This window comes from Dendropsophus ebraccatus, chromosome 1, assembly GCF_027789765.1.
Source record: "Dendropsophus ebraccatus isolate aDenEbr1 chromosome 1, aDenEbr1.pat, whole genome shotgun sequence".
In the NCBI taxonomy this organism is placed as follows: Eukaryota; Metazoa; Chordata; class Amphibia; order Anura; family Hylidae; genus Dendropsophus; species Dendropsophus ebraccatus.
The window spans coordinates 231,480,241-231,490,573 of record NC_091454.1 but is presented as its reverse complement, the minus strand read 5'-3'; the positions used below and the strand labels follow the sequence as shown (position 1 = coordinate 231,490,573).

The 10,333-nt window shown below is 46.3% G+C and overlaps 1 protein-coding gene across 1 annotated transcript; it reads right to left on the bottom strand.

Moving 5' to 3' along the window:
* Positions 1 to 1,135: 1,135 nt before the first annotated feature.
* On the bottom strand, positions 1,136 to 9,727 carry CHRNB1 (cholinergic receptor nicotinic beta 1 subunit). The gene is made up of 11 exons (XM_069951017.1): positions 9,656 to 9,727; positions 7,228 to 7,367; positions 6,981 to 7,025; positions 6,558 to 6,667; positions 6,367 to 6,475; positions 5,938 to 6,085; positions 5,671 to 5,862; positions 3,349 to 3,572; positions 3,096 to 3,259; positions 1,499 to 1,646; positions 1,136 to 1,427 (listed from the first exon to the last, which is right to left on the bottom strand). The coding sequence occupies exons 1-11, from the start codon at positions 9,711 to 9,713 to the stop codon at positions 1,287 to 1,289; spliced, it is 1,479 nt and encodes a 492-aa protein (XP_069807118.1). The 5' UTR covers positions 9,714 to 9,727; the 3' UTR covers positions 1,136 to 1,286.
* Positions 9,728 to 10,333: the final 606 nt, after the last annotated feature.

Here is a 10,333-nt window from a genome sequence, read left to right as displayed (position 1 = left end):
CCCGTAATCACCGGATGTAACTACAGAGGAGGAGGAGACGTCACCCGTAATCACCGGATGTAACTACAGAGGAGGAGGAGACGTCACCCGTAATCACCGGATGTAACTACAGCGGAGGAGGAGACGTCACCCGTAATCACCGGATGTAACTACAGCGGAGGAGGAGACGTCACCCGTAATCACCGGATGTAACTACAGCGGAGGAGGAGACGTCACCCGTAATCACCGGATGTAACTACAGCGGAGGAGGAGACGTCACCCGTAATCACCGGATGTAACTACAGCGGAGGAGGAGACGTCACCCGTAATCACCGGATGTAACTACAGCGGAGGAGGAGACGTCACCCGTAATCACCGGATGTAACTACAGAGGAGGAGGAGACGTCACCCGTAATCACCGGATGTAACTACAGAGGAGGAGGAGACGTCACCCGTAATCACCGGATGTAACTACAGAGGAGGAGACGTCACCCGTAATCACCGGATGTAACTACAGAGGAGGAGACGTCACCTGTAATCACCGGATGTAACTACAGAGGAGGAGGAGACGTCACCTGTAATCACCGGATGTAACTACAGAGTAGGAGACGTCACCTGTAATCACCGGATGTAACTACAGAGGAGATAAAGTTAATATTACATGACAAAAACTTAAAAACCATAAAAATTATTTATTATATCAACAAAATCAGACAAACTGTAGTGGGCCATCATCTATCTTGGACATCATCTATTTGGGCAATTATCTCCCTGGACGTTCATTTATCTTAAAGATCATCTCCCTGGACCGTCGTCTATCTAGGCAATCATCTGTCTGGAAGATCATCTCTCTTATATGGAGGCTATCCAGGTAATCATCTCCATGGGCCATCATCTATCTGGGCCATCATCTCATTCAATTGTTTACCTGGGCGATGATCTCACTCGATCATCTCCCTGCGAGATGATCTGTCTTGGAAATCATCTATGTGGAATGATGGTCTATCTAGGTGATCATCCATCTGGGCCATCATCTATCTGGGTGATCATAGATCTTGGAGATGATCTAGGTGATCATCTATTTGGGCCATCATCTATCTGGGTGATCATAGATCTTGGAGATGATCTAGGTGATCATCTATTTGGGACGTCATCTATCTGGGTGATGAGTGTCACGTGGACAATGTGGGGCACAGGGAAAACCTATGAGTGATGAACACTTTGAGAGTGGCAGATAGGCGATGTTTGCACCCCCATCATTAAGGTTATGATAGAAGTGCAGGTCTACGAGAAGTCACAGGGTGGAATCAGGGAAAGGGGGTGTCTGGTGGACGATTGAAGCTGGCATCCAGGAAGATGGTCAGGGTCCCTAGAGTGGTGAAAACAATGAAAGTCCAGAGAAAGAGGCGATCAACCACCATGGCTACGTACTGCCAGTCTTCCTTCAGCTGGAACAAAGAGAGCAGTCAGCCATGAGTTATAATAGGTCAGATAGGACTCTAATAGTCTTTATACTCACAGCATCATAGTCCTCCTGCTCCTGCAGCTGCTGGGCCAGGTAGCGGATGGCGCTGACCGCAGACTGGAGATCCGGCGGGAGAGTGAGTCCCAGACTGGGACCATCCAGGAACCACTTCATGTCTCTGGAGAAAGCCTCCGCCTGGTACCTGTGCAGAGACCCCCAGAAATCACAGTCACCGTATATACCAATATACTGTCTATTCTAGGGGGGTCCTCCATGTACACCACTATTCCACCATCTCATCCGTAATTATCTACAGGGTATATAGCTATTCATCTATTACTGCTGAAAACCAGCCCGTATATCCTGTGTATAGAGAGGTAGTCACTGCCCCACCCCCTGTATATCTTGTGTATAGAGAGGTAGTCACTGCCCCACCCCCTGTATATCTTGTGTATAGGGAGGTAGTCACTACCCCACCCCCTGTATATCTTGTGTATAGGGAGGAAGTCACAGCCCCGCCCCCTGTATATCCTGTGTATAGAGAGGTAGTCACAGCCCCGCCCCTGTATATCATGTATATAGGGAGGTAGTCACAGCCCCGCCCCCTGTATATCCTGTGTATAGAGAGGTAGTCACAGCCCCGCCCCCTGTATATTCTGTGTATAGAGAGGTAGTCAAAGCCCCGCCCCCTGTATATCAAGAGGTAGTCATAGCCCCGCCCCCTGTATATCCTGTGTATAGAGAGGTAGTCACTGCCCCGCCCCCTGTGTATAGAGAGGTAGTCACAGCCCCGCCCCCTGTATATCCTGTGTATAGAGAGGTAGTCACAGCCCCGCCCCCTGTATATCCTGTGTAGAGAGGTAGTCACAGCCCCACCCCCTGTATATCCTGTGTATAAAGAGGTAGTCACTGCCCCGCCCCCTGTATATCCTGTGTATAGAGAGGTAGTCACAGCCCCGCCCCCTGTATATCCTGTGTATAGAAAGGTAGTCACAGCCCCGCCCCCTGTATATCCTGTGTATAGAGAGGTAGTCACAGCCCCGCCCCCTGTATATCCTGTGTATAGAGAGGTAGTCACAGCCCCGCCCCCTGTATATCCTGTGTAGAGAGGTAGTCACAGCCCCGCCCCCTGTATATCCTGGGTATAGAGAGATAGTCACAGCCCCGCCCCCTGTATATCCTGTGTATAGAGAGGTTGTCACTGCCCCACCCCCTGTATATCCTGTGTATAGAGAGGTAGTCACTGCCCCACCCCCTGTATATCCTGTGTATAGAGAGGTAGTCACAGCCCCGTCCCCTGTATATCCTGTGTATAGAGAGGTAGTCACTGCCCCACCCCCTGTATATCCTGTGTATACAGAGGTAGTCACAGCCCCGCCCCTTGTGTATAGAGAGGTAGTCACAGCCCCGCCCCCTGTATACCATGTGTTTAGAGAGGTAGTCACAGCCCGACCCCTGTATACCATGTGTTTAGAGAGGTAGTTACAGCCCCGCCCCCCTGTATATCCTGTGTATATAGAGAGGTAGTCACAGCCCCGCCCCCTGTATACCATGTGTTTAGAGAGGTAGTCACAGCCCCGCCCCCTGTATACCATGTGTTTAGAGAGGTAGTTACAGCCCCGCCCCCCTGGATGACATTACTTATACCTACCGCTCTTGTTTGGGGAAGATGAAGTCATTTTCGGGACGGCGTATGAAGTACTCATCGGCATGTCGCGTAGTTGTTACTGTACGTATCGGTTGAGGGGTCACTACAGGGGGTTCGGGTTTAGGACGACTGATCCCAAGATAACGTGGCAATAGAAGGATAAAAATCTGAAGACACAAGGGTGCTATTAATCAGAGACAATGAGGGAAGTTATACCCCCCACCACCGTGGACCATACTCTGAATATCCAACTTACCTGCCGCACCCACTGGGGCATGTGGTGGGTGTTCGGGGAGCGGTGGTGCAGGTTCAAGACAACAACACTCAGGATGACAGAGAAGGTGACGAGGATCATGGTAAACATCAAGTAGTTAACAATGATAGGAACAGCCAGGGACGTCTCCGGGACTTTATCAGCCAGAAGTAGCAAGAAGACAGTGAGGGTGAGGAGAGCGAAGATAGAAAGGGTCATCTTCTCACCTGGAGAGACAGGGCAGGAAGTCAACGAGTGGTGGGGCCATAGAGCGGTAATAATAGTGGTGAGACCATGGAGGTGGTCAATAATAGTGGTGAGGCCATAGAGCGGTAATAATAGTAGTGAGACCATGGAGGTGGTCAATAATAGTGGTGAGACCATGGAGGTGTCATAATAGTGGTGAGACCATGGAGAGGTCATAATAGTGGTGAGACCATGGAGAGGTCATAATAGTGGTGAGACCATGGAGGTGTAATAATAGTGGTGAGACCATGGAGGTGTCATAATAGTGGTGAGACCATGGAGGTGTCATAATAGTGGTGAGACCATGGAGGTGTCATAATAGTGGTGAGACCATGGAGGTGTAATAATAGTGGTGAGACCATGGAGGTGTCATAATAGTGGTGAGACCATGGAGAGGTCATAATAGTGGTGAGACCATGGAGGTGTCATAATAGTGGTGAGACCATGGAGAGGTCATAATAGTGGTGAGACCATGGAGGTGTCATAATAGTAGTGAGACCATGGAGAGGTAATAATAGTGGTGAGACCATGGAGGTGTCATAATATTGGTGAGACCATGGAGAGGCAATAATAGTGGTGAGACCATGGAGAGGTAATAATAGTGGTGAGACCATGGAGAGGTCATAACAATGGTGAGACCAAAGAGGTGGTCAATAATAGTGGTGAGACCATGGAGAAGTGATAATAGTGGTGAGACCATGGAGAGGTAATAATAGTGGTGAGACCATGGAGGTGTCATAATAGTGATAAGCCCATGGAGAAGTAATAATAGTGGTGAGACCATGGATAGGTAATAATAGTGTTGAGAACATGGAGGTGTTATTATAGTGGTGAGACCATGGAGAAGTAATAATAATGGTGAGACCATGGAGGTGTAATAATAGTGTTGAGACCTTGGAGGTGTAATCATAGTGGTGAGACAATGGAGATGTCATAATAGTGATGAGACCATAGAGAGGTAATAATAGTGGTGAGACCATGGAGGTGTCATAATAGCGGTGAGACCATGGAGGTGTCATAATAGTGGTAAGACCACAGAGGTGTCATAATAGTGATAAGCCCACAGAGATGTAGTAATAGTGAGTGGCAAACCCATGGAGGTGTGGTAATGGTGAGACCATGAAGGTGTAATAATAGTGATGAGACCATAAAGGTGTAATAACAGTGGTGAGACCATAGAGTAGTAATAATAGTGGTGAGACCATGGAAGTGTCATAATAGTGGTGAGACCATGGAAGTGTCATAATAGTGGTGAGACCATGGAAGTGTCATAATAGTGGTGAGACCATGGAAGTGTCATAATAGTGGTGAGACCATGGAAATGTCATAATAGTGGTGAGACCATGGAGGTGTAATAATAGTTTGTGAGACCATGGAGGTGTATTAATAGTGGTGAGACCATGGAGGTGTAATAATAGTGGTGAGACCATGGAGGTGTAATAATAGTGGTGAGACCATGGAGGTGTAATAATAGTGGTGAGACCATGGAGGTGTAGTAATAGTGGTAAGACAATGGAGGTGTAATAATAGTGGTGAGACCATGGAGGTGTAATAATAGCGGTGAGACCATGGAGGTGTAATAATAGTGGTGAGCCCAAGGAGGTGTAGTAATAGTGGTAAGACAATGGAGGTGTAATAATAGTGGTGAGACCATGGAGGTGTAATAATAGTGGTGAGCCCAAGGAGGTGTAGTAATAGTGGTAAGACAATGGAGGTGTAATAATAGTGGTGAGACCATGGAAGTGTCATAATAGTGGTGAGCCCAAGGAGGTATAAAAAGAGTGGTGAGACCATGGAGGTGTAATAATAGTGGTGAGATCATGGAGAGGTCATAATAGTTGTGGTGAGACCATGGAGAGGTCATAATAATTATGGTGAGACCATGGAGAGGTCATAATAGTGGTGAGACCATGGAGGTGTAATAATAGTGGTGAGACCATGGAGAGGTCATAATAATTATGGTGAGACCATGGAGAGGTCATAATAGTGGTGAGACCATGGAGGTGTCATTATAGTGGTGTGACCATGGAGGTGTAGTACAGGCCTCATTGTGTTCCTCATACTATAGAGCTTCATTACCTGCATCTGGGGGCAGATAGAAAACAAAGATGGCCAGGATGGTGATGAGGATACATGGAACAATGATGTTGACTATATAGAACAAGGGTTTACGGCGAATGACCAAGTAGAAGGTGATGTCCTCGTAGGTAGGGTCGGTGGGCAGAGTGTTCTTCCGAGAAGATCGATGACGTATCTCCCACTGCCCATTTTCTGCGTATAGAGAAATCTTTTAAGACTTGGACTAATGGTCAGCTGGACTTCACCTAATTAAGAAGCTGTTCTCACCCGTGAAGGTGTTTGGGAAGATGACCACTTGAGTGACTTCCTTTCCTAGGGAGTCTCGGGGATGCTCCAGTGTGATCTCATCGGCTCCGTAGGTCTGAGAGCGGAACACCATGCTGCAGTTCTGCCAGTCGAAAGGAAAGTACTCCACCTAAATGGAGAAGATGCCATCAAGAAGATCATTCCGTAAAGGTCAAGGTGGGACCTGATCAGTATCCATTCCCTCTGATTATCCATGTGACTGGTGGCCTAAGGATGTGTTCAAACCTTTAGGTTTTCAGATGCAATATTTGTATACAAAGAAGGTGTCCTCCATTTATCATTTGGTCTGGACTTTGGCTTCATAAAATGGATCTAAGAACTCCGGAAGACAAAGTTGTGTGTTGTGGTGGAACAAGGAAAGAGAGATTTGTTATCACCATGGGTCCTCACCTCGATGCTGCAGCTGCTGTGGTATAGGGCTGGTGGATGCCAGGTCACATGACCTTGCCAGTTCACCAAGACTTCCACCTGTAAGGCGACCTCAAATTCACCATCATTGCTGTGAGACAGAAGAAAGAGACAGTGAGGGGCCCAGTAGCCAAAACCTCCACCATCACACCAAACATTTCCCACACACTCACTTATTCATGAGGACTATATCTGGCTTCCACACCTCCTCTGAGGGGATCCTCAGGGTTTCAATGCCATTATATTGTTTTGGGTCCCAGGTCAATCGGAGATCATTCCAAGCCTGGAGAAAGCAGAAAATGGCATCAGATCTAGCTCCTCCCGTAGTCATACAGAATGCTTGATACCCCTCAACTGTAAGAGAAGCCAGTCAACACTTTGGGGTAGAGGCATCTCCAAGGGCCCCACCAGTGACTTTTATGTCATCATATTAAAGACATACACCAAGGGGCTCTAGGGGGCTAATAAACCCAAGGACCACACATTTTTTGGTCTGAATGGCACCAAACGTGGTGCCCCAGATGGTCACATATCCCTATCTATGGGCTTATGGCGTGAGTAGCTCAATGTGTGGACACCCACATACCCTCACATACCAGATTCATGAAGCCCTTAGTAGTCAGCTCTTCATCCTTCTCATTCTACAGGAAAGAAAAGTCACTTTAGTGTCAGGATGGATCTGAAGACCCCGAGGCCAAGAGGTGACACACGATCCATGATGTTACCACACAACAATGCAGAGGCCCGAACTGTTACATGGGGAACATGCAGGCGATGGGGCAGCACTACATGAGGACAGCATGCAGCCCTCTAGTGACAGGGCATGTATATTCTCCAACTTACCACGCTGATGATTTGGGAGAGGACCATCCCCACCTGGACAGCCACCTTCTCCTGAGGGCTCCTTGTGGGCCGGACATGGACATTATAACCTTTAAATAGTTTGTCCCTCAGGGATCCCTCTGGGTTAACAGTGCTGGCCCCTGTCAGTGAAACAGTCACACTATCACAATATGGGGGAGAGGATAGCAGCAGTATACAGCGAAAAGCAAATGCATCCAAGAACATACACCCATCAGCGTACACCTAACAATATACACCCAACAATTTACACCCAACAGCAAACATTCAATAATATACACCCAATAATATACACCCAACAGAGTACTCCAAACAATATACACCCAACAATATACACCCAACAGCATACTTCAAACAATATACACCCAATAATATACACCCAACAGCAAACACTTAATAATATACACCCAACAGCAAACACTTAATAATATACACTCAACAGCGTACTCCCAACAATATTTACCCAACAACAAACACTCAATAATATACATCCAACAGCAAACACTCAATAATATACACCTAACAGCATACTCCCAACAATATACACCCAACAGCGTACTCCCAACAATATACACCCAACAGCAAACACTCAAAAATATACACCCAACAGCAAACACTCAATAATATACACCCAACAGCGTACTCCAAACAATATACACCCAACAGCATACTTCAAACAATATACACCCAACAGCAAACACTTAATAATATACACTCAACAGCAAACACTCAATAATATACACCCAACAGCATACTCCCAACAATATACACCCAACAGCGTACTCCCAACAATATACACCCAACAGCAAACACTCAATAATATACACCCAACAGCAAACACTCAATAATATACACCCAACAGCATACTTCCAACAATACTCACCTTGTAGGAGTATTGTAGGGAGCAGTATGAGGGGGAGCAGTCTCCAGGTCTCCTCCATGGAGATAATACCCAATAATATACACCCAACAGCAAACACTTAATAATATACACTCAACAGCGTACTCCCAACAATATACACCCAACAGCGTACTCCCAACAATATACACCCAACAACAAACACTCAAAAATATACATCCAACAGCGAACACTCAATAATATACACCCAACAGCATACTCCCAACAATATACACCCAACAGCGTACTCCCAACAATATACACCCAACAGCGTACTCCCAACAATATACACCCAACAGCAAACACTCAAAAATATATACCCAACAGCAAACACTCAATAATATACACCCAACAGCGTACTCCAAACAATATACACCCAACAATATACACCCAACAGCATACTTCAAACAATATACACCCAACAGCAAACACTTAATAATATACACCCAACAGCAAACACTTAAATATACACTCAACAGCATACTCCCAACAATATACACCCAACAGCATACTTCCAACAATATACACCCAACAGCATACTCCCAACAATATACACCCAACAGCGTACTCCCAACAATATACACCCAACAGCTAACACTCAAAAATATACACCCAACAGCAAACACTCAATAGTATACACCCAACAGCATACTCCCAACAATATACACCCAACAGCATACTCCCAACAATATACACCCAACAGCATACTCCTAACAATATACACCCAACAGCAAACACTCAATAATATATACCCAACAGCATACTCCCAACAATATACCCCCCAACAGCATACTCCCAACAATATACACCCAACAGCAAACACTTAATAATATACACTCAACAGCGTACTCCCAACAATATACACCCAACAGCGTACTCCCAACAATATACACCCAACAACAAACACTCAAAAATATACACCCAACAGCAAACACTCAATAATATACACCCAACAGCATACTCCCAACAATATACACCCAACAGCGTACTCCCAACAATATACACCCAACAGCGTACTCCCAACAATATACACCCAACAACAAACACTCAAAAATATACATCCAACAGCAAACACTCAATAACATACACCCAACAGCAAACACTCAATAATATACACCCAACAGCATACTTCCAACAATATACACCCAACAGCGTACTCCCAACAATATACACCCAACAGCGTACTCCCAACAATATACACCCAACAACAAACACTTAATATTACTGCTGTCACATTAGGTGATCGGTCATGTTGGGGGTTGTAGTGCTGTATGTATAGTCTATAATAGAGTTGAATTATGGTCATGTCCAGTGGCCGGTTATGTTGGGGGTTGTAGTGCTGTATGTGGAGGATTAGATAGTAGACTATGATCAAGTTAGCACATTTCTCTGTATTTTGGTCTCAATTTTGGTTCCAGATGCAGATGTGACCCCGGCAGCCTGATCAGATGATGTTGGGGGTTGTGGTCTTGGACTGCGGTCAGTCCTGTTTGATCCCCCCTTCCCGCTCACCTTGTAAGAGTATTGTAGGGAGCAGTATGAGGGGGAGCAGTCTCCAGGTCTCCTCCATGGCTGTGCTCTTCTCCCCTGCTCGGGGTGGTCTCTGGCAGCAGCTGCCGGACATGTCTGATGGACAGGACAGGGGGTCAGGGCGCGGTGAGCTTGTCATTCAGAAATCCTGCGGCAGCTGTCACGACACCCCTGTCGGACATTCCTCCTGATGTATGTCACATATGTGCCCCCAGCTACTTATACCGCACATTACATGTATGTCACATATGTGCCCCCCCAGCTACTTATACCGCACATTACATGTATGTCACATATGTGCCCCCCCAGCTACTTATACCGCACATTACATGTATGTCACATATGTGCCCCCAGCTACTTATACCGCACTTTACATGTATGTCACATATGTGCCCCCAGCTACTTATACCGCACATTACATGTATGTCACATATGTGCCCCCCCAGCTACTTATACCGCACATTACATGTATGTCACATATGTGCCCCCAGCTACTTATACCGCACATTACATGTATGTCACATATGTGCCCCCCCAGCTACTTATACCGCACATTACATGTATGTCACATATGTGCCCCCCCAGCTACTTATACCGCACTTTACATGTATGTCACATATGTGCCCCCCCAGCTACTTATACCGCACATTACATGTATGT

What these genes read in the sequence shown, in the direction of transcription:
- CHRNB1 (XM_069951017.1), bottom strand. Translation starts at nt 9,713, where the DNA reads ATGGAGGAGACCTGGAGACTGCTCCCCCTCATACTGCTCCCTACAATA. An exon ending in CTTCCCAAACACCTTCACGG is followed by an intron (nt 5,863 to 5,937) that starts GTGAGAACAGCT and finishes CTCTATACGCAG; the next exon opens with AAAATGGGCAGTGGGAGATA. An exon ending in ATCTTCCCCAAACAAGAGCG is followed by an intron (nt 1,647 to 3,095) that starts GTAGGTATAAGT and finishes GTCTCTGCACAG; the next exon opens with GTACCAGGCGGAGGCTTTCT.